Source organism: Podarcis erhardii, assembly GCF_964252035.2.
Source record: "Podarcis erhardii genome assembly, chromosome: 7".
In the NCBI taxonomy this organism is placed as follows: Eukaryota; Metazoa; Chordata; class Lepidosauria; order Squamata; family Lacertidae; genus Podarcis; species Podarcis erhardii.
In genome coordinates, this window is record NC_138511.1 from 54,111,293 (window position 1) to 54,135,057 (window position 23,765).

Below are 23,765 nucleotides of genomic sequence, written 5' to 3' on the forward strand. Positions count from 1 at the left end.
TGCTTTATCAGACCATTTTGAAAGCAGTTTACTCCGTGCTCCCCATGACCCATACATAAGTGTGGATCATGCACAGGGCAACTGAGTACTTTTTCCTGAAGTGTCAGCAATTCACATTGCCCGTTTCTTTTTTCTTATGGCAAAACATAGATTGGCTTAAGCTTGGGGAGGGGGGACAGTACAGTGGTGTGGGAAGGGCATATCTTCTTGCTCACACCTCTCATTTGGAGGGCTGTGTAGTGTTGCTGTTTTCAAGGAATCTGCATTGAAACCTTTCCCAATTTAACTGGAGCAGGAATTTGATTGACTTATTCTACACGTGTACAGAATAAGTTCTTTAACCTGACACCGGAATGTCTCCTCTCTGTGTCTTCTGCAGAAGTAAATTATATCAGCTTGTTTCCTTAACACTTCCTTTGGTTTTTTTCTTCAAGCTGCTGCTGATCACTCCAGAGATGAACTGTTTGGCCTTGGTGTATAGAGACCCAGAGTCGCTGAAATTTGTGAAGTATATAAACCACCGTTGTTTGAAGCAAACAGCCAGAGAGACCGAGCAAACTGGATTCTGGGACATTTGCTTTGTTTACTATGAATGACAGTTGCCACATGGACTAAAAGAGTTGTATAGCTGGGTCCCGAGGGTCATCTAGTCTGACCCCCTGCAGTGCAGGAATCTCAGCTAGATCTTATATGACAGATGGCCATCCAACCTCTGCTTAAAAGCCTCTAAGGAAGGAGAGTCCACCACCTCTTGCAGTCAGAAAGATCTTTCTGAAGTTGAGTCGGAGTCTCCTTTGAAGACATTGGTTCAGGTCCTAGCCTTTGGAGGAGAAAGCAAGCTTGTGCCATGTGACAGCTCTTTAGATATGGTTATAATACCCACTTCCCTCAGTTGTTCCTCAGAAGGCCTGGCTTCCAAACTGTTGATTGTCTTGATCATCCCCTTCTGCACATGTTCCAGCTTGTCAATATCCTTTGTAAACTGTGGCACACAGAACTGGACACAGTATTCCTAGTGTATTTGTGCAGCTGGTTCTTCCCAAAGACAGGTGGGAATGCTGATGGTCTACCTGCACTCCTGTGGTGTTGGAGGAACCTAGAACAGTACCCCTGAGCAACTTCAACATTTACATTAAGGCTGCATCAAGTTCTCACCAGTCCAATACATAGGATAGGGAGCAAAACCTGCACCTCATCTTTGCTGCAACCAAGACTATGAAAAAAGGGCTTCATTTTCATCTAATTAGTGGTAATTTGGAATGTGTATTTCATTCTCTGTACCATTACCTCATCCTATGCAAGGGCTGCAAACACATTATTCTCAGTGGTGGGAGGGGCAGGGTGTTCCTCCTGTCATTGCTTACCACTATGTCATCCTTTTTGGGAAGTGTGGTTACTGTTGTATGGAAGCCCAAGACACACTTTTTTTTCTGGGAAGAGGGTCAGCCGGTTTCTGCTGCTATAGTGCTTAGGGGTTGTGGGTTGTTGCATGGAAGGGCAATGCATAATTGTTACATCAGGCATGGTAAGAGTGATTTTCAAAACAGAGCTTAGGGACATGTGTCCTAGCAACTTAAAACAAGAGGGTCACAATAAAAAGCTGTAGTTTTAGGATTTCATTATATAACCCACCTTTTGACTGAATGGGGCCTTAAGGTAGCTTAAAAAAGGGAAGTATATTTGATTTTATACATGAAAATCAAATATACTTCCCTTTTTTGCCATTTACAAGGGCTCAAGTGTCATAAGAATATCAACTAATGATATTTAGTGGTCACACATTTCCCAAGAGCACAGAGAAGAGGGAGCTTGAGGTCTGTTTGTTTTATTGAAGATTACCGATCTTAAGTGCTGCAACATGCTATTGCTTTCATCAATAAAAATACTATACATGGCTATATAAGATTCATAAATAACCAACATTCCCTTTTCAGACTTTGGTCCTCTCTGACAGTATAGAACAGTCAGTTGTTTCTCTGTTCTCTTCCCACTACTATAGACTTCAGCTCCTGCTAACAGTTTCATAGTAATATTTCTATACAGGAGCACTATATGTGCATCCTATTCTGCTGGACTTCCTTTACCCAAGCAGGCTCCAGGGTGTGTGATATGTCAGCTGCTACACCACTTTGCCCATCTCACTGAGCTGACTGCCTTTTAAAACGATCATCCCACCGCAGTCTCTGTCAATCTTTTCTTTAATAAAGAGGATGTGACTCCCACACGCATTATCTTGATGAGTGCATTAACGTCGTTGTGCTTAATAGCCTCACGGCATGCAGCAATCACCTGTGTCTTGGGCCTACCAACTGCAGGATGGAAAGAAAAATAATAATTAAAGACTGTTCTAAGCACTTGGTAGTACATAATGAACTCTGCAACCTTAAACAAGAATAATGTGAGTAGGTTGAATGCACATAATAATTTTTGATGCAGCAGTCACCATTTCCTCAAAGCTCTGTTCTGCAGTATGGCCTAGTAACAGTCAAAGTCCTTTGATCTTGTTACAAAAGGGATGAAGACATATGAAGGGAAACAATCATCACACTGCCATTTTGCCCTAAGTCCTGATAAAATCAGGTATTTTCTTTAGCACCTGAAAAACTCAGTTCTTTCTCAAATTGCAAAGTGATTACAACAAGTTCAAGAATCTCGTTAACCAGCTTCTGCAGTACCACTGAAATGTGTTCAAGAACAGAGTCCATCCACTGACATTTTCCCATAAAGAACTGGGACAGCTTATTCAGAGATACCTGCTCTCATCCATTTTGCTACTTCATGATTTTTCTATAAATTCTAACTGCCCTCTTTGACCAATTCTATGTGGGAAGAATACTGAACCGGCACTTGTGTGGCAGTATCTCTCCCCCCCCCCCCGTCCCCCAGGAGGAATCCAGGATGCTAGAAAGGGCCACTGGTAATGCAGAAGAAAAGAGGCCAAGGATTAGGGGGTTTACATCATGCAACAGAAAACCAAAGCCCTGCCTAAATGCAAGGGAAAAGACCCTCATGACTCCATACAAAATAAATGGAGTAAAGGAGCATTTCAGTGTCATAGCATTTGCAACTTTGACAGATGTACTGCAGGACTAGACTAATATACTGTGCCAATAACAATTTTTTCTACCAGCTATATTCTATGTCCCTCCCACACATGCACAATGGTTTAACCCTTGCAGAAAGCATACCCCATTCAGCTGCCGGAGAGGAGGGGATAGCCCAACATTTGCCTCATAGCGCTATATACAGCAATGCCAATCATTCTGCCAAGAGGGAAGATATAGAAGACACTGGGATCAGTAGCATGGTATGGGGAGCAAAATCAGATCTTCCCCTAACCTTTGCAACAGAAGGAGCAGATTGCCCTCTGCCTTTCAACTGTCTTAGGGTGGCTACTGCAGCTGCTTTAAGAAAGATGAACTACAGGTACAGGCAATGTCCAGAAGAAACCAGATCCTTCTCTTTGCAAGTGCTTTGCTTCTAGTACAGCACTGTTCTTTCAGAGAAACAACTTCACACTTCCCAAAATGTTACCCTCACTGCAAAACAGAAGCTCTGCAAAAAAAATATTCAGCAAATTTCCCTGCTCTTACCGCATGACAAACTAAGACAGATTTAATTGCCAGTAGAAAGGAAATGCCAGTAAGCCCTTCCCTCAAGCAGCTTGGTGAGTAGCTGCTCTACCTTTTTCCTTCCTACGTCCTTTCAAGATACAGTGGTACCTCCAGTTACAAACTTAATTCGTTCCGGAGGTCTGTTCTTAACCCAAAACCGTTCTTAACATGAGGCGTGCTTTCACTAATGGGGCCTCCCGCCAGCAAGCAACTTCCGCTCACATTCCAGGGCAAAGTTCACAACCGGGAGCGTCTACTTCCAGGTTAGCGGAGCTCAAAGCGTTCGTAAGGAAGATGGTACGTAACCCGAGGTTCCACTGTATTTCAAACTGCCATCCCATACTCTCTAATCCTCCTTTTTCACATTCCTTTTGCATAATTTGGGAACACCTCTGTGTTGGAAGAAGTCTGAAGTCTGTTTGAACTACAAATAAATACATCTCTGGAAAAGAAGGCATGTAGTGGGGCAAGATAGTGGACGTTTGGCTATTTTCCCAACTGAGTATCCACTTCCCAAACCTGTGGCTTGCCAAGCTGAGATAAAAAGTAGCCATTGCCTGAAAACACCCTCATTTTTTCATCTTTCCAGCAAGCAGGACATGAGCACAAGGACAATGCTGGTTCACCCCACCCCTTCTCAAGCACATACCGCGCAAGCGTCCTGCTCTTTGGATAGCCTGGTTTACTGCCTTGAGGTTATTTAGAAGTTCTGCGTGATTGCTGCAGCGAATATTGTACTGGGACTGCAAATCCCTGTTGAGATAATATAGGTCTTTGTATCGCTTCTTCATATTTTTCCTGTGGGAATAAACACAAAGAGTGTAACTTACAGGCCTTGGAAATCAATCACTGCCCAGAACCAATCCCATTCAGTTATTACAGGGAATGTGACTAAGATGACAAATATATGATGAAAGAATAAAAAAATGGGCTCCCAAATGCATGTTTGGGTTAAAAGTGGGTCCTGGCTCTGAGATGTGTGTGTTACAGTAACCATTTATTCACACTGGCCAGGATGCTCTTCAAGAACAGCTTCTGCTGACCTAGGAATTTCAGTACCAAAAACCTCAGCAGATTTCAAGACTCCTCAATCTTCCCACCCACTTGATCTGTATCCACCTTCAGTCTTCCTGGAGGTAATAGGTTAGAGCTACGTCATGACCCTACCCCTGGCATACATAAAGGGTCTGCTAAGGAGCAGAACAAGCAAACTTGAGCCAAGGCCGCATGAAGAGGAAATTGTTGTGTTTTCTGAAGAAGCTAAACAAGCAAGTGGGACAGCCAATAGCACTGGAAAATGCTTGGTACTCAAAGCACTCTTGTTTCTTACATTTATTAAGATTGTTGTTTGAAATTTTGCACACTGCTTTAGTAAATTTTGTGAATTAGATAAGAGAATTGTTCGCATAGTATTATTATTAACAAACAATAATGTGATTTATTACCTGCCCTTCACCAGAAAATCCCAGGGTGGCTCGCAACAATACAGTATTTAAAACAGTTTAAACAAGTTACAGTCACAAAAATAGGCTGTGCACCCTGGAGCCAGAAAAACAATAGCTAGTCAGAAATATTTATGGAGGGGAAATGACACAAAGCCAACTTACATGTCTCCCATGAGGCGTGAATCTTCTGCTCGAACCAACATGCTGCGAATGAGATTGGAGTGCTCCGCCATGTCAGCTGTGAGCTTCTGAGAGAATGTGTGAGAATTATCCACCTACAAAGGAGCATCAGTCACATGTTAGGGCAACTAAGGTACACATCAGGTAGACTCACAAGAGTCAAACAAATTTTTTCTATGGAACCCCTGCTAAATCAAGGGTAAAAATACCCTGCGAAAACACCCAGAAATAAACTCTGTTTCAGCAGGGAATTGCAATGCAAATCCCTTCCTGATTCTGGAAGAGGTTTGCATGGGATCTGCTGATGAGCAGGAGTGAAATTTTGTTCTGTTTGCTTGCATGCTGCTATTCACTGCTGGGAATAGGGACACACAGCAAGTGCAGGATTTAAACCAACCCTAGCACCCACTAGTTGGCATCATGAGTGGTGTCAGCTGATGGGCAAGTGGGAATGGGTTGGGGAAAATGGCCTCATGAGCTGACAGGCCAGAGGTTCCTCAACCATGTTAGAAACTTGTTCTCTTGTTAAAAGCAGGTCTCAAATTAGACAGAAACTCTCCAAACAGAAGGCATGGATCTGAATAGCCTGGCTACTGTGAGAGAAGCAGTCGATTCCAAAACATTGGGGGAAACTAGAGCACGGTGCTGTTTCACCTACTATCTAGATAGACCAGTTCCCCATTTCAGATCGCCCAGTTTTAGGCAAAAGGATAAACAACATATTCTGCATGCAATTCCTCAAAAACATCCCTTGCACAAGGCCTACTGAAACCAAGGATGTGCTTAGCTCCTATCCATTCCAACTTGTGTAAGTTTATTTCCAGCGTATTGTATCCCTCAGCAGCATTTGAAAACTCTCACTTACGACAACTAGGGCCTTTCGCATCTCTTCAAAATATGCTGGGAAATCTGCTTCAACCTGCAAGTCTTCAATTGCCCAAAAGGAGGCCATCGACTGAATAATGTCACCAGCCAAGTCAATGTTGTCGGTGTTAATGGAGATCTAACAGGCCAGAAAAAGAACAAGAGACATGTCAGATTTGAACCACTCTCCAGCGCTTCAAAAGATAGTATGCAAATAAATAATTCCGCAAGCACAAGGCTTACTGATAGTACAATAGGACTTCTGCCACTACACCCTGCTGCATGCCCTATACTGTCCCAAAATCAGCTCTGGAGATTTGGGGGGGGGCAGAAGAGGGGGAGAACATTCTGTTGCACAAGGAAAAATTCTCACACCAACAGAGCCTTAATGCCATGCTGAATGAACCCAAACACTTCACAACACTAGGGATAAGTGGATTCTCTTGATCCTGAGACTGAATCATTGCTGAGAGCTGATGTAGCCCTAAGCATTCAATAGGGTGGGAGAGTATTGACAGACCCATGTAACAGCAGCAGAGTTTAAAGGGGAGGAGGGAGAAAGGCAGTGGTTAAAGAGCTTTTCATTAAGAGGACCCCACAAAAAGCACCATCCTTGTTTGGGACAAACCTCTTTGTCCACTTCAACCCTTATGTCTCTTAGTGTCTAGTTGTCCACTGTGAGGCTTCCAACACATTACTTAAGAATCAACACCAAATAGATGAAGAGGCAGCAGAAAACCACTGCCTGGCCCATTTGAGCAGTTCTCCCCATCACTTTCTCTGTCACCAACTCCGATGCTCACCTGAGAATCTTGCCACATAGTTCCAATAATGCAGTATGGCAGAAAATCTTTTGGGGGAGGGCAGAATTTCCCTTCCTCTGCTAGTAAGTCCACCAAAGTAATTAACCAAAAATGTTTTTTACTAGCCTACTAGTCATTTGTGGTACACAAAAGAAAAAAGAAAAGAGCTATATTTGCTTTAACTAACATTTCCCTGCTTGGGCACCTTAGGTGAGATTTTGCATTGCCCTAAGACCAAGCCAGTGCCTATTTACAAGACTAATTGCAACACCACAAAGCAAAATGTTACCTCCCCACTGGGCTTCATTTTGATGCACAGCTGCCCCGCGTCACGCAGGGAGGTAAAACAGACTTCAAAGGACTCATTGTGGATCGCCATGTCCTCTGGTAACAGGAAATTTTGTTTCAGCCACATGATGACCTTGGAAACATAAATTCACAACATAAGTAATCTACAAAGGCTTCAAAGCTCTTTTGATGTGGTACGTATACACCACGCCTGGCACAAGGAGCCAGGATGTGCAGCTTTCCATGTCCTGCAAACTATAAATGCCAGCCTAAGGCAGAACATGCAGCTGCATTCATTCTAAACAGAGAGCATATCAGGAAATGCAAGCATTTTACCTACCAAGGCATCAGTAAGGATCCAGGCAGTATTGCTCCTACCAACACCATCAATGCCTGGCCTTTTCTCAGATTACGCTGTGCCCTGCATACAGTGGGATGGAGCCTTAGCTCCTAATGAGAGTTCATAGAGTGGGTGGGGCTGCTGGAAAAGGGAGAGGAGCAAGAGGAACAATGGCTCCTTTTATGTTCATGAGAGGAGCATCAGTGGCAGGTGTGACACCAGGATCAATGGATCTAGGACCAGCTCCTTGCACTCTCTCACCACTGGCTACCAAGTACCACACTCAGGCTAGATATTTCATGTTTATCTAATAACCTGCTCCAAGTCTTGCAGGTCAATGACAGGAAGCTCCCGATGAAAATTTTGCAATTTAGGCAGCATTGCCGCAATGATGGCAACAATCACCTGCTCCTCCAGACTGCCTTATACCTCTGGGGTGATGCTAGGAATGAGCTTATGATACTAGGTTTCAGCTCTCAGCCTGACCTACCTAGACTGCTTTGTATTCCTGCTCCCAAAAGCTGCACCTGGTCACCCTGATACATCTCCAACCAGGTTTGTGTTACAAGGTGTGCATCTGACCTACACCAGTGTCCTGGGCACTCCCCTCTCTCTCTTTTAAATTATCCTCAATGGGCAAGAGTGCTGCTATCTGCTGCCACCCCTTTTTGCCTCTTTTATAAAACAGGCTATTTTCTCTCTTCCCCCGCAGCAAAGTATCAGCACCTACTAATCAGGTCCTTTCCCAGTGCCACAAAACAGGAGGCAAAATTAAAAGGAAGACATTTAAAGAACCAGAGAAAAGGTTAAATTCACAATATTTGCATTTCGCATTAAGTGAACAGATATGAACATATGAAGCTGCCTAACACCACTGGACTATTGTCTACATGGGCTCGGTACTGTATCTTTTCCAGCCCTGCTACCCAAGAACTAAAAGTACGTAGCTTGAGATGCCAGGAACATGATATTCACACCATGCATATAAAGCACTATGATACCACTTCAAACCAAAGAATTCTGGAAGTTGTAAGAATGCTGAGAATTGTTAAGATAACCCCTTTTCCTCTCACAGAGCTAAAATTCTCACGAGTTCAACTGGGAATTGTAGCTCTGTGATGAGAACAGGGATCTAAATAAGATCTTTATTCTAAAAAAATCCCAGTTAATCTCTGCCTTGGATTGGAACTGATTTTATGTATGTGCTATTGTTGCTTCAAAGTGTTCTAATATTTATATTTGTTTTTTAAACTGATGTTATATATGCAACTGTTTTAACTTTCCACATATGAAACTATTTATATATATATGTTACTGTAAATCCCTTTGGGGTGCCTGATGGGAAGTGATTCATAAAAGAAGTAAAATAATTAATACATACACATTTAAAGTATTAACTACATCAGGGTTGAGAAGAGAATTGAAGACTTACTGTTTGCACCCTCTCACTGATTGTGAATCGTACAAAGCTCAAAGGACCAGGAGCAGAGTCTGGACTACTCAGAATATACATTGAGAAGCGAGGGAGTTGCCTTGACAGCTCAAAGACATGGAATTGCATGCTGGAAAGACACCCAACAGAACAATCAAGAGGACTCAACATGACTTCTGGCATAAAAATGCACCTAAATAATTCATGATCCCTGCTACAGAATTCTCCAAAGCCCCAGTTCCTGGCTAGCATCACAAAAAGTTGATCTGGAAATGAAAACAATGATGAGCTCCAGCTTATTTTTCTTTTATTCTAAGTTACATGCTAGTATCTACTTTCATGTTAGTATCAACAACAGTTTGCCCAATCATGCACTCTACAACAGAAGTATACAGAACTACTTAACAAAGTTGACCAGGTAGAATCCAGAGTAATGATTTAATAGAAACTATTGCTAAAGTCTCTAATATGTATCAAAGTCCTAGAAACCTGAGTTTTGTTTTTTTGTTTTTTTAAAAAAGCAAGTTTCTAGACCTCAGGGATATACACAGATATATTTTAAGGGGTGATGGGAGTATGTGTTCAAGATTCTGAGGCAAGAGCAGGGGTTCTTACTGGTCAAAGAGAGAATTCTGTTTTGCTCTTTAAAACTCATTATCCCTTCCTTCTCCCCATGTACCCCCAAACCGATTCCAACTTCTATAATCCTTACTGCTTCCTAATGTGTCATTATGTCCATTTCCTCCCTGTACTGCCAGGAGTGTATATACCAGGCATTAAAAACCCAAACCACACCCAGGCAATGCAAAGCAGAAGCAGAACAGAGTGCTTTATATCCTCACAGATCTGACTTTTCTGTATCAAAGAAAGTAGGGTTAGAGCCAATTTGCTTCTGTGTTAAAGATGCTGATAAGTCAGTATCTCATATGAGATTGTTATGGCAGAGCATCCAAATGAGGGGGGAGGGGCTGTTGCACTTTACTGATGCACACATTATTTCCAAAACTTTCATTTGGATTTGTACCAAATTTAGAATATTTTGGAAAAGACAGATGAAGGGGCAAGGGAGAGATAGACACAAGGATGTTCAGGAGAGAAGCCTTCTCAGACTATTGTAGGCCATGACCAAAGCTTCCTTTGAATCTTAATTGTCAAGCAAATAGATTCCACAAGATCATGAGAATGACTTTGCAGCGGGGGAAAGGTTGCTTTGACTTCTTTAACACCAAAAGAATGAACAGATCCAATATACATAATCCAGTTCTGTACTGATTAATTGTTCAAAACCTTCCCCATTAAAATATGCATATAAATTGAAAATGCTGAAGCTGGTATTTGTGGGCTCAAAGGACTAAGCAAAGACTATTAACCCACATGATTTAGACTGTACTGTTCCCCAAGCAGAGAGCATGAGTGAAGATGCACCCCATCAAAGTGATAGTGAACAGGCAGCTCAAGCAAATGTGTCAAACACACACACAGCTAGATAAAGCCTCTTTTGTATCTACCTGCCAGTATCACCCTTACCTATTCTTGTAGCCGACAAAGGCTTTGATGTTCAGCTCCACTGGAACATCTTTGGGAGGGGTGAGGGGAATTTTAATGCGGCTCGAGAGGTTCTGAAGACTAGGGTGGATCACATGACTCTCACCTTCAAATATTCCTTCAGCAAAGATCAGCACCGCTCGGATGATTGTGTCTTAAAGGGGAGAAAAGACCTGACCAATTAGTGGCTTTTCTTTGGCATGGCTTTCAAAATTAACCAAGGGGGAGGAGGGTACTATAATGTAGATTTAATGGTGCACCATATTGTGCCAAACTCTGCTACATAGTTAAAGACAATGAAAGCAATATAGTAACTGACAACTATGAAGGAATCTTATAAAAGTACAATAGGAGCCACTGTTATCGGAATCCTTCATAATTACCCATTTTTTTCTCTTCTTTCTCCAATACCTTCCAATCTTTGGGCTTGCAATAAATATACTAGTGCTTAGGTGATGAGGGTGTGTATGACCCAGATATTATTAACCTTCATAAAACAGACACCATATGAACACACTCCCCTTCAGAGTGCGATTCACAGCATCTAAGATTCACTGAAACTCTCCAGTGAGTACCAGAAAAACAGCAATAGCTATTTATTTAAAGTGCTGAATGATTTTAAACATTCCTCTCCCAAGGCCCGACGAGCTTCTCTAGGACAGGGCAGAAACAATTAAAGGGAACCAAAAGAGAAGCAGGGTCACCTTCTGACTTTTTAGAGTGCTGCTGTCCAAACATTTGCAGAGAAAAGAAAAAAGCAGGGCTATTCCAAGCCTTATGTCGTATGCCTTATGCCATTTATGCCTTTTATCTTATGGCATGCCTTATGCCTTGTAAGCCTTGTGCCTTTTATGCCATGTATGCCCCTTATGCTGCCTAGTGCTAACCATATATCTTTGCAACGTGGGATGCCTCCCAAACAATCTTGCTTCTTGCCAAAGAGTAGTTCAGTGTAATAATGTTTCAGAACCCTGTATCTTTGAACACAAAAGGATGCTAAAAGCTTAAAATAGTGAGCATTCTTCAGACCAAGTAGCCCAAATATATGTATATTCCATGCATGGATAGCTGAGAAAGCTTAAAGGCTGAAAAGCTGCTCTTCCATGTATCATGGAGGCCTCCTGCATGCCAATCTGAGAAATGATCCAAAGAGAAGGAAATATGCACCTCAGGACTGGAAAGAGCTGAAACAAGAGCTAGAAAGCATAGGTTAACCTATGGAAATAAGCTTTTGGACTAAGCCTTTCTCACCATTGGACGTGGAAATACATAATTCAACGTGAGCAGATTCACTGTCTGAGCCCAGATTGACCGAGAGTGCTGTTTGGAGCTGGGTGTTTGCAGGAATCACACCCCTTTGTCCATCCATCTCATTCACTTGGGTGTTTAGTTCCACTTGCTGTAAAACATGATTCCAAATTCAACCATTTCAAAAGCTGGATTATTTGCGAGTGTAATTTCAGAAGTGATTAAACAAAACACATCCAAAACTGGATTACGTGTCCTGGAAAGGCATTGAATTGCAACAGCTTTCATTAGTATTCACAGAATATTTTAGCTTTGCTTCTATTTCTTTTACTGAGGCATATAGCTCTGACATCAGGGTTGGATGGTTATTAAAGCTGCCTTCTGAAGTTCCCCAAAGGAAATGTGAACCCAGGAAATGTAAACCCAGTCAATACTACCAAAAGTTGCTTCTGATCTGCTGTTCTGCATCAACAACCCTTGTTTAGATGGCCAGAAATTCCACATTTCTTTTTGGTGTTGGAATACTGGTCAATTGACCACCTGTTTATCTGACTGCAGACAAATGCAGTCATACCATGAATACACTTCGGGTTAGGCAAATTCGGGTTGCACTCCGCGGCGACCCAGAAGTAACGGAGCACGTTACTTCCGGGTTTCGCGGCGCACGCATGTGCAGACCATCAAAATGACTTCACGCGCATGCGCAGAAGCGCCGAAACGTGAGCCATGCACGCGCAGACGCACGGACACAGGTTACGTTCGCTTCGGGATGCGAATGGGGCTCTGGAACGGATCCCGTTCGCATCCCGAGGTACCACTGTACTCCATGAAGTCACAAATACCCTTGTGAAAGCAGCTGCCTGTTTCCTGGTGCATCATGAGGTGCATCATGTGGTCACTGGACAGCAACAGCAAGAATGCTCAGACCCAGGCAGTCAGTGATATCCTCTCTCTCTCTTCTCCACACACCCCCAGCTCTCCATTAGGAGAAAGCACTCCTGTTCTGCAACTGTCAGCAGAGAGCTTCTTCTGTCATCTCCTCTCCCCATTAAGCCATAAAAACCAACTTCTTCTTCTGACCTGACTATAACTGAAGTATCTCTGAATAGAGACAAGACCACAGAAAAGTTCAGGAGGAAGAATGAAGCAAAAGGACATGAGAGCCATTACAAGGACACAGGTCACCCAGTGTGTGTGGAAGGCAGGACTACTATCATAGTGTTCACTGCATTTGAGGTGGAGAGGAAGGCCTCCATGTGACCTGTAATAATGCTCTGTAATATTTATGGGAGCCGCTGAGAACTGTCATTATCTAGAATATGGCAGGTTTTGTTTATGTAATCATCAAATTCTCTTGTTGTTTTTTTGTTTTGTTTTTTGCTTTCTAAGAAAATAGTGCTAACATTCTATTATTTGACAACAACCCTGTTCACATGTAATAATAATAATAATAATAATAATAATAATAATAATAATAATAATAATAATTTATTATTTATACCCCGCTCATCTGGCTGGGCCTCCCCAGCCACTCTGGGCGGCTTCCATAGAAACCAAAAATACAGTAAAATATCACACGTTAAAAACATCCCTGAACAGGGCTACCCTGAACAGGGTAAGCCACCGTCAAAAACAAACAATAGGTTACCCAGAACATGTACTGCTCAAATTGTGCCCACCCTGCTCCACTTTGTGGGGAGACAACAAAGGACAGCACTAGTTTAACGTTATGTGCAAATGAGGGTTTGTAGTTTGTTTCTGTCCAAACATATGACCATGTTTTACTCTGCATTGAAATGCTAAGTCAAGTTTAAACTGCTTATTAACCCCAGTTTAGCACTGGACTTGTGAGGTCTTAATTCACCTCCCTGATCAGCTAAATTTAATCAGTTGTTCTAGATGTTTTATCACTCATTCTCCAGTCCCTCTCTACAAAACGGGAAGAACGTCTAAATAAAGTAAGAGGCAGGGTCGTCTCTAATGTTGGAATACAGTAGATGATTAGTCGGTTCTCTTTTAAGTTGTACCCAACTGCTTGTGCTAGGGATAGTCAGGTTTTACTCTGAACTGCGATCAGAATCAGACCCTCCCACTCACTCAGTAATACCTTTGTGTTTTCTTCATAATTTCTTAACTCAAGCAGGAGATTTTGTTTCTTTTGACTAAGCTCTCTAATCAGGTCCTGGTCCACACTGGTGTCCATCAGTTTCCCCTTCATCTCTTGGCTAGCTGGCAGGTAGCCTCGCACTGCACAAAAGCAAAGCAAAAATATTTGCCAGGCCACCTAGAGGGGCTCTTGACAGAGAAAAGTTGTCACTACACAAGAACAACTCATTAGAAAAAAAGGAAAACTAAAACAACTCCTTTTGAAGCACAGACTTCATGGAAGTCAATGTATCATTCCAAAGAACACCATCATAAAGCAAACCCCTGTTCCAAAAAGGTAGCAGGCTGCAGACTTCATTTCCAACCCATTAACTTCCTGCCCACTGCCACAATCACTCTGCAGTATGACAAGTCCTGGTCCAAAGCCTCCCTCCCACACATGCAGAAAGTGAGAGACTCCAGTTAAAGAGCAGAATCAAAGTAAATAACATACAACTGCGTGGTATCCCCAAGTATCTTATGTAGAATGTTTGCCTGCATAAACACAACCAGACTGTTAGCTGAATTTAGGTCCCACAGGAAAGTTAATGGTGAGTTAATCTGTCCCATTGATTTCAATGGGAGCTAAGTGCAAGTGCATCCAACTTGTGGGGGGGGGGTTCTTAACGTGCTAACGCATACAACTTGCAGCTGTGCACCAATGTTCCACAAGGACTCACAGAAAACACAGGGATGAGTGCTTGCATGAAACAGCTGCATGCTGCAAGAGCCAGTGTAAATTCTATCCAATTTCATCCCAAGTCCTCTGTATACCCTAAGACTTAGAAAGCCGGTTTTGGCAGGCTAGACAACATATCTGGTTGCTCTGGGAGCAACAAAACATTTCTAACTTAATACAAACAATCACACAGTTCAACTCATATTGGACAAAAGGCCTTAAACCTGCAAAGGGGATTGATGCTCACCTTCACCATCAACAGAACAGCAGATTAACTCTGTATTGCCATCCTTTCGATAATCACCCTGCACAATTCCTGCAATTGAGGAAGCAAAATTATCCTTGAAGATGACCTCTCCAGTTCTGTCACTACGTGCATCAACCTGTAACACAAAGCATTCCCCAAGTCAGCATTAAAACAAAATGAGGGGGTGAATTAACCATGTTAATTCTATCCAGAAGTAAGTCCTACCAGGTATAAATGAGGCTTACTTCCAGGGAGATGTTCATAAGGCTTAGGACTGGAGCCTAAAATTCTTAATATAAAGGCTGCATGACTGCCACAAAACATTGCTTGTAACAAAGAGCCTGAGAATCCCAAGTTTTAATGTATTTTTAAAAACCTCGAATTCACATTGTTATAGAGGAAAGGCTTTTTTTAAATGGGAAATTTCTGTTCAAGACTACATATTTTACAGGTTTTCTAGGTGTACAGGGTTTCTAGGTGTACAAAATTTCAATCAGTTCACATCAAAATCACTCCTTAGGGTCATTTGCTCTTCTGCATATGTATTTCAACAACTTTCCTTTTCATAATCTTTAACAAAAAAATAGTCACTTTTTTGGTAGGGGGGAAGCAGCCAAAAGAAAAAAATCCATTTAAAAATTGTATGAAGATTTGCCGACTACATATTCTAACTGCAGGAGATGATTTATCTAGCTGCAAAATTCCAAACAATGCCAGCAGTATCTTGTAGTGGTCTCTGGATAAGGCCTGGTGACATCTAGCTGGAAAGAAGTATCATACTCGTAAAAGGGAGGGAGAATTGCATAAATGACAACTGTTGCATAAGCTCACCTTCCCGCTGGACCAGCCAGTGATCAGCTCACACACCCCGTCAGAGTTGATATCATATGCATGTATACTCATTGCCTGATTTTTAGACTGGAGGGAGGGGAAAATAAAACTATTAAGTCAACCAAGTTCCTGGGACTAACTTTAAGCTTTTCACACATCTAATGGTGGGGAGAGGCTAATGTAGCATAGCAGCCAAGACCAAGAGAAATCCTAGGTTCAAATTTTGCCAACTACCACAAGCTCATTGGGTAGCTCCAGGCAAGCAGCACACATGCGCTCTCCTCCCCACCAACCAGACAGAGTGCTATTATCCTGCCCCACAGAGTTGATGCATGGATGACTGAGGTAACATATATGAAGTGCCTTGAACATTCAGAAAGGACTATACAAATGTACTGATAAATTATATAGCACTTCTCAAGTGTTCAAGTGCTCCATATGCATCATTTCATTCATCCCTGATGCAACCCTGTGGGGTAAGTCAGAACGTCTATGGTTACACTAATAGATATGCAAAGCTAAACTATTAATGTGTATAAGTTCGATGGTTTGTTTAGTTACTTCACAAGATTTATATACCACTTGATTGTAATAAAAATGTTATAATCCAACATAACATTTTCATGATGAACCTGACAAGCAGGCCTCAATAGCATTCATGCATTGCAACTGGATGCCCCCAAATGCCCCCTCCCACATTTCTGACTTTACCCCTTCTTGTTTTCAGTGTGATCATACTAACTTTAATTCTCCAGTAGCGGGCTGTCCGATTATAAATGCCAACTGTTCCATTAGAGAGGGCATAGCCAAAATGACTGCTGCACATCGGGGTTAGCGCAGTAACAGTCTGGGAAAGGAAGGGAACAGTTTAGCAACACCTGCTACAGCAAAACAGTAAATAGTTGGATAAGCCAAACCACTTCTATCAACCTGATACCCTTCAGCTAAATTTGTAGGATATTGGCGCTATTCACATTCATTAACTATGCTGTTTCAACAAGCCTATCACAGCAAGATTCAGTTTACAAATGCCAACAGTACATTCAAAATGCATTCTGCTAAGGCTAATTCTGCCAGGGGTGGGCAACCTTTTCTTTTCCTGTCAAGAGCCACAGGCCCTCAGAGGTAGGAACATATAGTGAGTCAAACCCCTGGGTCCACCTAGCTCAGCATTGTCTACACAGACTGACAAAAGCTCTGCAGGATTTCAGGCAGGGGACATTCCCATCACTACCTGGAGATGCCAGGAATAAAATCTGGGACCTTCTGTTTGGAAAGCAGTTGCTCTACCACAGAACAACAGCTTCTCCCCATGTAATCTGTTGGAGGCCATATGCCAACTGTATGCAGGGCCCAAGCCAAAAGTGGACAGGGACACTCCATTCCTCACCTGCTCTCCCCTCCTCCTCCCTTTCTCTCAATCTTCCCTCCATCTTTCTCCCTGCCTAGTTGGCTGCTGGGGAAGAGACAGACTGCTCTTGCCATAAGTCTGATTTAACTAGTTCTTGAAACTAGACCACCTGTTTTGTAGTCTGCTGAGTTTGTTCTTTTTTTTTCAACCATTTTAAATTGACCGAAAGCAGTTGTATTAGAATCAGTGAGGGCCAACCCAGTTGGGCTGCTTCTGAAAGAAAAGGCATATTGTATAAGGATCAGCTGCCAGTGGTTCCTGGGTCAAATCCAGCCCCTCACTCCATCCTGATTACCAAGTGAGATGCAATGACTTGCCTGGGGGAAGGGGTGTGAGAAGAACAGAGCCATGAATATTCCCCCAAAAAGGACAAGATTGTACCAAGCCACTTTGTAGTGCAATGTCTTCCTAGGATGAAAGCTACATATCTAAACTCTCAAAGTAATACCTGCTCAGATCAGGCAAGTTTCCCACTTTGTTACCAGCCTTGGGAGAGGGAACCAATCGAAGTAATGATGGGAATTTCCACCCCAAATCCCTTATTACTTTCCTCAAATAAGACCTCAGGCAAAGCAACTACCTGAAGGAGGTAGCATCAAAGGAGCCTGTTGAGGCAGGAATGATTACCATGGAAGTAATAAATAAAATAAGAATCTTAAAACACTTCTCATCTGTTTGAAGAAACTGTTCTAGAGTCAAAAATTGTGTGGCCATCTTGTAATGCCACATTCACATATTTCTCTTATCTTCCTATTCATATTAAATCCTTTGGCACATTTTTTTTCCCAATTTACTATTTCCCTTTACCTCAGTCTCTGACATTTCTGCCACAATCTCATCTTCTTTAAAAACCCTAATGTCAAAATCCTCAGATCCAACGAGCAGCTAAACAAAAAAAAAAAGAACAACAAACATTTAATACATGGTATCACATGCCCACAAGAACCAGTCTCCCTGGCAAACCAACCCAGTCTTAGAAACCCAAGTCCAGAAATCTGAGCCCACTTTCTCTGCAACTTTAAGACCCTGTGTGTGCTACCTCGTTTTACTCACATTTTTACTCTATTTTACTCAAAAGGACTGTCTACTCACATGGCTAATGTAATATGTGAGCTGGGATCTTCTAGATCATAGCTTCAGCAACTTCTTAAAACATTTAGGCTCTGAAATATATCCCTGATCTTGGTTGCAGCAACTTCTGGAAGTGGTCAGCTCAACATGAGGTTCATTACATCCATGAATGAAAATGCAATGCAAAGTAACTCATGACCAGACTTAAGGTATTTAGGGAACCAATTTCTGGACAGAATTCTTCACTGACCCTGAACCTTAAGTATTACAACCAATTATTAAAATACATGTCAGATCAGGAATGTCAGTTCTAACTACCAAACTGCACAGCACAGGAATAAGTATAACTTAGTGCATGAAAAATGTGGCTTTAGATTACAAGGATACACTCCCTTTGCCTAGGGAGAGATCAGTGGGGTGCTCTGCCCTCACACGCATGGCTCTTCCAGCAAGTCTGCTTGCATTCCTGCCCTGGGAAGGGGATAGGCTGGGAAAGTTGTTGAGACACACAGTTCAAAACATTACCACTAGGGGCGCCTCAGCAGGTCACATTCAAGAAAAGATATAAGCAAGTTCCTGCAACACACACAAAACAAAACCACTAACCTCTTTCTTTCCATCACCATCAAAGTCACACAGTGCCAGTGAGCGGACATTGTCACCAGTGACCTATAATCAAAAAAATTAAAATGCCAGTGTCTCTACTTATTTAGCCTCACACTAATTCTTGTATTAACAGAACATTTTAAATGCTGCTAGCTAGTATCTTGGACTGAGTAAGGGTTGAACATCCAGCAACAGTGTCTCTGCCCAATACAAGTACAGTGGTACCTTGGGTTACAGATGCCTCAGGTTACAGATGCTTCAGGTTACAGACTCTGCTAACCCAGAAATAGTACCTCAGGTTAAGAACTTTGTTTCAGGATGAGAACAGAAATTGCACAGCAGCGGCATGGCAGCAGTGGGAGGCCCCATTAGCTAAAGTGGTGCTTCAGGTTAAGAACAGTTTCAGGTTAAGAACAGACCTCCAGAACTAATTCAGTTCTTAACCCGAGGTACCATTGTATAGGCAAAGTCTTCATCCCCAAAAGGGGTATAGGCAGAGCTTCCCCTTATTATACACAGCTACACACTCCAAGATACAGACAAAAGAGGTATTTAATCTCCACAAACCCCTTTCCCCCTCTCTCTCTCTCTCTCTCTCACACACACACACAGATTAACAGCCACAGAGACTATGTGCAGGTTCCCCTCTTCAACATTTCAGCCAGCTAATTTTCATGAGCACTAAGATGCATGGTGAAGTTTCCAGTAGTCTCCAGTAGCTATTCTTGGGAGGGGGTGGAGAGAATATAACGAGCCGACTGGCAGTGTCTCTACTTCATGGGTAGGCAAACTAAGGTCCAGGGGACAGATCTGGCCCAATCGCCTTCTAAATCCAGCCCGCAGATGGTCCAGGAATCAGCGTGTTTTTACATGAGTAGAATGTGTGCTTTTATTTAAAATGCATCTCTGGGTTATTCATGGGGCATAGAAATTCATTCATTCATTTATTTTTTTCAGAATATAGTCCGCCGCCGCCCCCCACAGGTCTGAGGGACAGTGTACCAGTCCCCTGCTGAAAAAGTTTGCTGACTCCTGCTCTACTTGGCCAGGTGAAAGTAGCTAAGATGCATAATAAGGGAGAGTGGGCCACTTGGGGGGAGAGGCTGGTGAAAAGCCCCAATGGGCTGGAAAAGAAGCCGCTAATGGAAAGGAGCTGCCATCTCTGTGCACAGGTTCTCTTACTGACTGGGCTGAGATGGGCTAAGGCCACTCCCCCTCAGAGAGGCCTTCAGTTCCACCAGAGGCAGTTTTAGAGTAGTATGACTGGTTTGGCCACACTGGATGCTGTGTTGTATTAAGTGAAATATAAATATTGTCCAATACCAAAAACATAAAACTGCCCTCACCGTCCAGAAAAGGTCTTTTCCTTCATGATTAAAGCCTTGCAAGGAACAGTTCCCACCAATAATAGCAAGAGGTGAAGAAATATCTCCTAAGGTTCCAAGCACTATCGTGTTTGCTCCATCAGGTACCTTCAAAGAAAAAAATATAGAAATATAGTAACTCTGCCCCCTCTGCAAACAATGCACAGAGAAGCATATTATGTAAACGAGAATGTTCAGAACCAGGCAATTTCAGGTTTCAAAAGAAAACAGTAAAATCTATGTTATATTAAATGATACATGGTAAAAAGGGAATCTTTAGGTACTGCAGCCTTAAGAGTGACTGTGAGTGACCATGTCATGCCCATGTTCTTGGGCTTAAACTCTCTGACTTCAGAGCGACAGCACAGCAATCCCAATTAAACTGTGTTTCAGAGGATTCCTAGGATCCCTTTGAAGTTTTTAGAGGGTTCCTAAGACAGACAATCAGTAATAGTGGACATTCTTCCCTGAAAACCTTATGCCCATAGCGACTAATATTATTTTTCAATGTACAACTACAGGGAGTGTACTGGATGTGTTGGGTGTGCGCTCAGTTCACACAGAGCAGCAGTGAGGCCCAAAAGGCCAGACTAGTGTTTTCTTTGAATGTATGCCTTAGATCAATGGTAGGGGAACATTTCTGGGGACCACGTACTAGTGGTGAGCAGAGCAAAAGGCAAGAAGCAGGCAGAAGAGATACAACTCTTACCTTTGTATTGTGGGAACATCCCAGCCACACAAGAGGCTTCTACACACACCTTCCTCCATCCAGGCAAGCAAGAGGCATTGTAAAGGTTCAATAACACATTCCAGCCAAAAATACTTAAAGGCGCAGGTCAGGACTAGTTAAGAGTGTGACCTTGAGAGAGTCTTAAGGGCTGGAGGGTCACAACTGGCCCCTGGGACTGAAATTCCTTACTCCTACCTTAAACAATGTCTCCACAGTCTGTGCAACAAGTTGGAGTTTCTCAGCATACAAGTCAATGTGCAAAGTGTAGCCCAAAGACTGATTAAGTTTGAAAAACACTGGTCCAGTCCCACTGCATTCTATGAATAAATTCAAGTATTCAAACTGCTTAAACACTGAGGGCGGGAGGGCAGGGGGGGAAAGGACAAACAAGAGGAATTAACTTACCCCTGCATAAAACAAGTCAGCATTGTTGTGCACATCATATGCCAACAAACTGGTCCGTGTGCCAATGAGAAGGGAATCGCAACCAAGGTCGGGGTTCAGCTGTCCTGCAGTTAAACAGCTGACTGCCTCATTAATGTTCAGAAGAGAAATATCAGCATCCTGGGCACTGGGCACTAAACGGTTTGCACCAATACGCTGACCACGTGCATGAGGATTGTGAATAAAAACCTGGGGGTGGGGAGACAGAAATTTGAAAACAGTAAACAATGGTGTTGTTTTTTCATGATGCAAGAAGAGCCCCTCTGGATCTGACCAAAGGCCTGTCTAGTCCAACATTCTGTTTTCCACAAATGCCAAGCAGATACACTGATGGGAAGCCCAGGTGCACGGAAATGAGGCAATAGCCCTCTCCAGCTGTTATTCCCCAGCAAGTGGCATTCAGAGACATACCTGGAAACAGCTTACAGACATCATTAGTTAATGGCAAAAATAAGGCACTCTAAATGTGCTCAGAGGTACCCACACCTTATAGAGTCACTTCATTGGGGACAGAAATAACCCCAATAGAAAGTTCCTTCTTCAAAACTGAACTCCCTTCCTAGCATCTCTGGGGCAGGGATAGGGAACACGTGGTCCCCCAGATGCTGTTAAGACTCCATCAGTCTCAAGCAGAGTGGTCAGTGGTTTGGGACGGAAGCTGTAGTTCAGCAATATCTGAAAGATCACAGCCTCTAGCATACATCTCTGTAAATGAATGTACATGAACACCAAGGCACAATAGTACATATCCTTAACACATTTGGCAAATTACAGCTGCTAAGGTGCATTTTGAAGTGCTTGGCAATTATGCTTTGGGGATGCAGCTTTAACCTAAACAACATAAGATCTCGTTGGTTTTTAAATCAGGGCCACACAGGTGATTGCCAAGTAAATAAAAACAGCAGCACCAGGGAGACCTTGACAACGTGTAGCAGTTAAAAGAGATGGCATTCCTAAGTGATCTGTGGGATGATGTCAAGGCACTGTAGAGTAGTGGTTATACAGTGCTGGTCTAAGACTGGGGAGAAGCAGTTTCAATTCTCTCACTTGGCATGCTGATCACTGGCAAAGACTACTGTTAGTGATTTCACAGCACTTCCAGAACAGGGGCGTAATAGCAAACAACAGGTTGTTGAGAATTACAAATGGGATGCTGGCAACAGGTCTTTTTTCCTTACTGGATTTTGTTCAGAAAGGATAAACCCAAAATAATTTGAGGATTGCGGGGGAGGGGGAATGACAAGGATGTTTTGGGAAGGAACATAATTCAGTGGTAAAGCATCTATCTGACGTGCATACAAAAAAGCCCAGTTTCAACCCCAGGCATCTATAGGTAGGGAAAAGGAACATTTCTGCCCGAAACCGAGAGTGACTGCCACTCAGCAGATACAAGACTGAGTTAGATGGACACAAAAGGTCTGACTCACATAAGACTGCGTCCCACGTTCCTTTGTGGACACTATAAAATAAATATAGAAAGGTATGCTTAAGGAGCACCGACCCCTTAATAAACACTTGCCTGGAAGCCCAGGGACTCTAAATTCCATGACCTTAAAGCTACCCCCACACTTGAAAAGGGATAAGCCAGCCCTGCTGCATTTGGGACTCTCTTGCTCATCCTGCTGCGTGAGGCTCATGACTTCTGCCTCTGGCCCAAGTCCTGCCCACGGCCACCTAACAGGGTTGTTGCAGGAGGAAAATGGAAGGGAGGAATTGCATTCTGCCTTGCATTCCTCGAAACTCCACACACAGGATACACATATATCAAGTACACGCTTTGCATTTTCTTCTGTGAAACAGCGGCGGGGCGGGGGGAGGTGGGCGTTTTTGCAGAATATGCGCCCACTTCACAGGCTTTCCAAAGGAAAAGGGACATCCGAAAGAGAGGAGTCTCGGCCGGGGGAAGTTAAGCCCCGCAGCCCGCACCACCCACCAGGCGGGGGGCGCCGGTCCTCGCGTTACCTTGCCGGCCTGCGTGGCCGCCGTCAGACACGGGTGGGTGCCGTCGTACTTGCCCACCGCCACCATGCGCGGCAGGATCTTGTGGTTCAGCTTGAGCGTGAAGACGGGCACCAGCATGGCGGCAACGAAGGTAGGCCGAGCCGACCCAGACAAGAAGAGGGACCGCAGCTAACGCCGCCGCTGACAGGCCCGGTCGCGCTTGGCCGTAGCGTCACGACGTCGACGTGGCGGCCATGTTGGGCCGTTGCTATGGCAACGGCGGTCGCGAGCGAGAAGGGTGTGGGCGAGGCCCAGCTGACTCGTGGGTGGGGCGAAGGGCGAGGAGGTGGGGCTCCTCCTGCCGAGATCACAAAACCCTTCTGCTAATCCATGGCGTCATCGCATGTGGAATACCGTTTGCGGCCTCGAAAAGGATGTTGTTCACAAGTGACGCTGACACCAAACCCCACACGTACACTAAGTAGAAAAATAGAAGCGTTGCCGCCGCCCCACATGCACCATCCCCACACCGTCCCC

The 23,765-nt window shown here is 43.4% G+C and overlaps 2 protein-coding genes across 4 annotated transcripts in view; one reads left to right on the forward strand and one right to left on the reverse strand.

Moving 5' to 3' along the window:
- Positions 1-2,222, forward strand: part of OGFOD1 (2-oxoglutarate and iron dependent oxygenase domain containing 1) — a 35,863-nt gene extending 33,641 nt beyond the window's left edge. For both annotated transcript variants that reach the window (XM_081872122.1, XM_081872123.1), the window contains exon 13: positions 435-2,222. In XM_081872122.1, the coding sequence (XP_081728248.1) occupies positions 435-596 (162 nt within the window). In that variant the 3' untranslated portion in view covers positions 597-2,222. The remainder of the gene's footprint in view (positions 1-434) is intronic.
- BBS2 (Bardet-Biedl syndrome 2) lies at positions 1,810-23,488 on the reverse strand. Of its 2 annotated transcripts, none has more exons than XM_081872121.1 (17): positions 23,250-23,488; positions 21,249-21,476; positions 20,096-20,221; positions 18,750-18,812; positions 17,880-17,957; positions 16,404-16,508; positions 15,662-15,748; positions 14,831-14,966; positions 13,867-14,006; positions 11,763-11,910; positions 10,494-10,665; positions 8,967-9,096; positions 7,196-7,327; positions 6,105-6,242; positions 5,222-5,334; positions 4,264-4,412; positions 1,810-2,309 (listed from the first exon to the last, which is right to left on the reverse strand). In XM_081872121.1, the coding sequence occupies exons 1-17, from the start codon at positions 23,364-23,366 to the stop codon at positions 2,167-2,169; spliced, it is 2,205 nt and encodes a 734-aa protein (XP_081728247.1). In that variant the 5' UTR covers positions 23,367-23,488; the 3' UTR covers positions 1,810-2,166. The 2 variants fall into 2 exon arrangements, with proteins under 2 accessions (XP_081728247.1, XP_081728246.1); XM_081872120.1 differs by lacking the exon at positions 23,250-23,488 and adding an exon at positions 22,715-22,939.
- Between the last annotated feature and the right edge of the window lie 277 nt (positions 23,489-23,765).

Bases quoted from the DNA above. Each gene is read 5' to 3' on its own strand.
- BBS2 (XM_081872120.1), bottom strand. From the start codon at position 22,924: ATGAGCCTCACGCAGCAGGATGAGCAAGAGAGTCCCAAATGCAGCAGG. The intron at 17,958-18,749 runs GTTAGTGGTTTT...TTTTTTGTTTAG, and splicing joins ATGGTGATGGAAAGAAAGAG to CTGCTCGTTGGATCTGAGGA. The intron at 14,007-14,830 runs GTGAGCATCAAT...GCTTTTGTGCAG, and splicing joins CTGTTCTGTTGATGGTGAAG to TGCGAGGCTACCTGCCAGCT.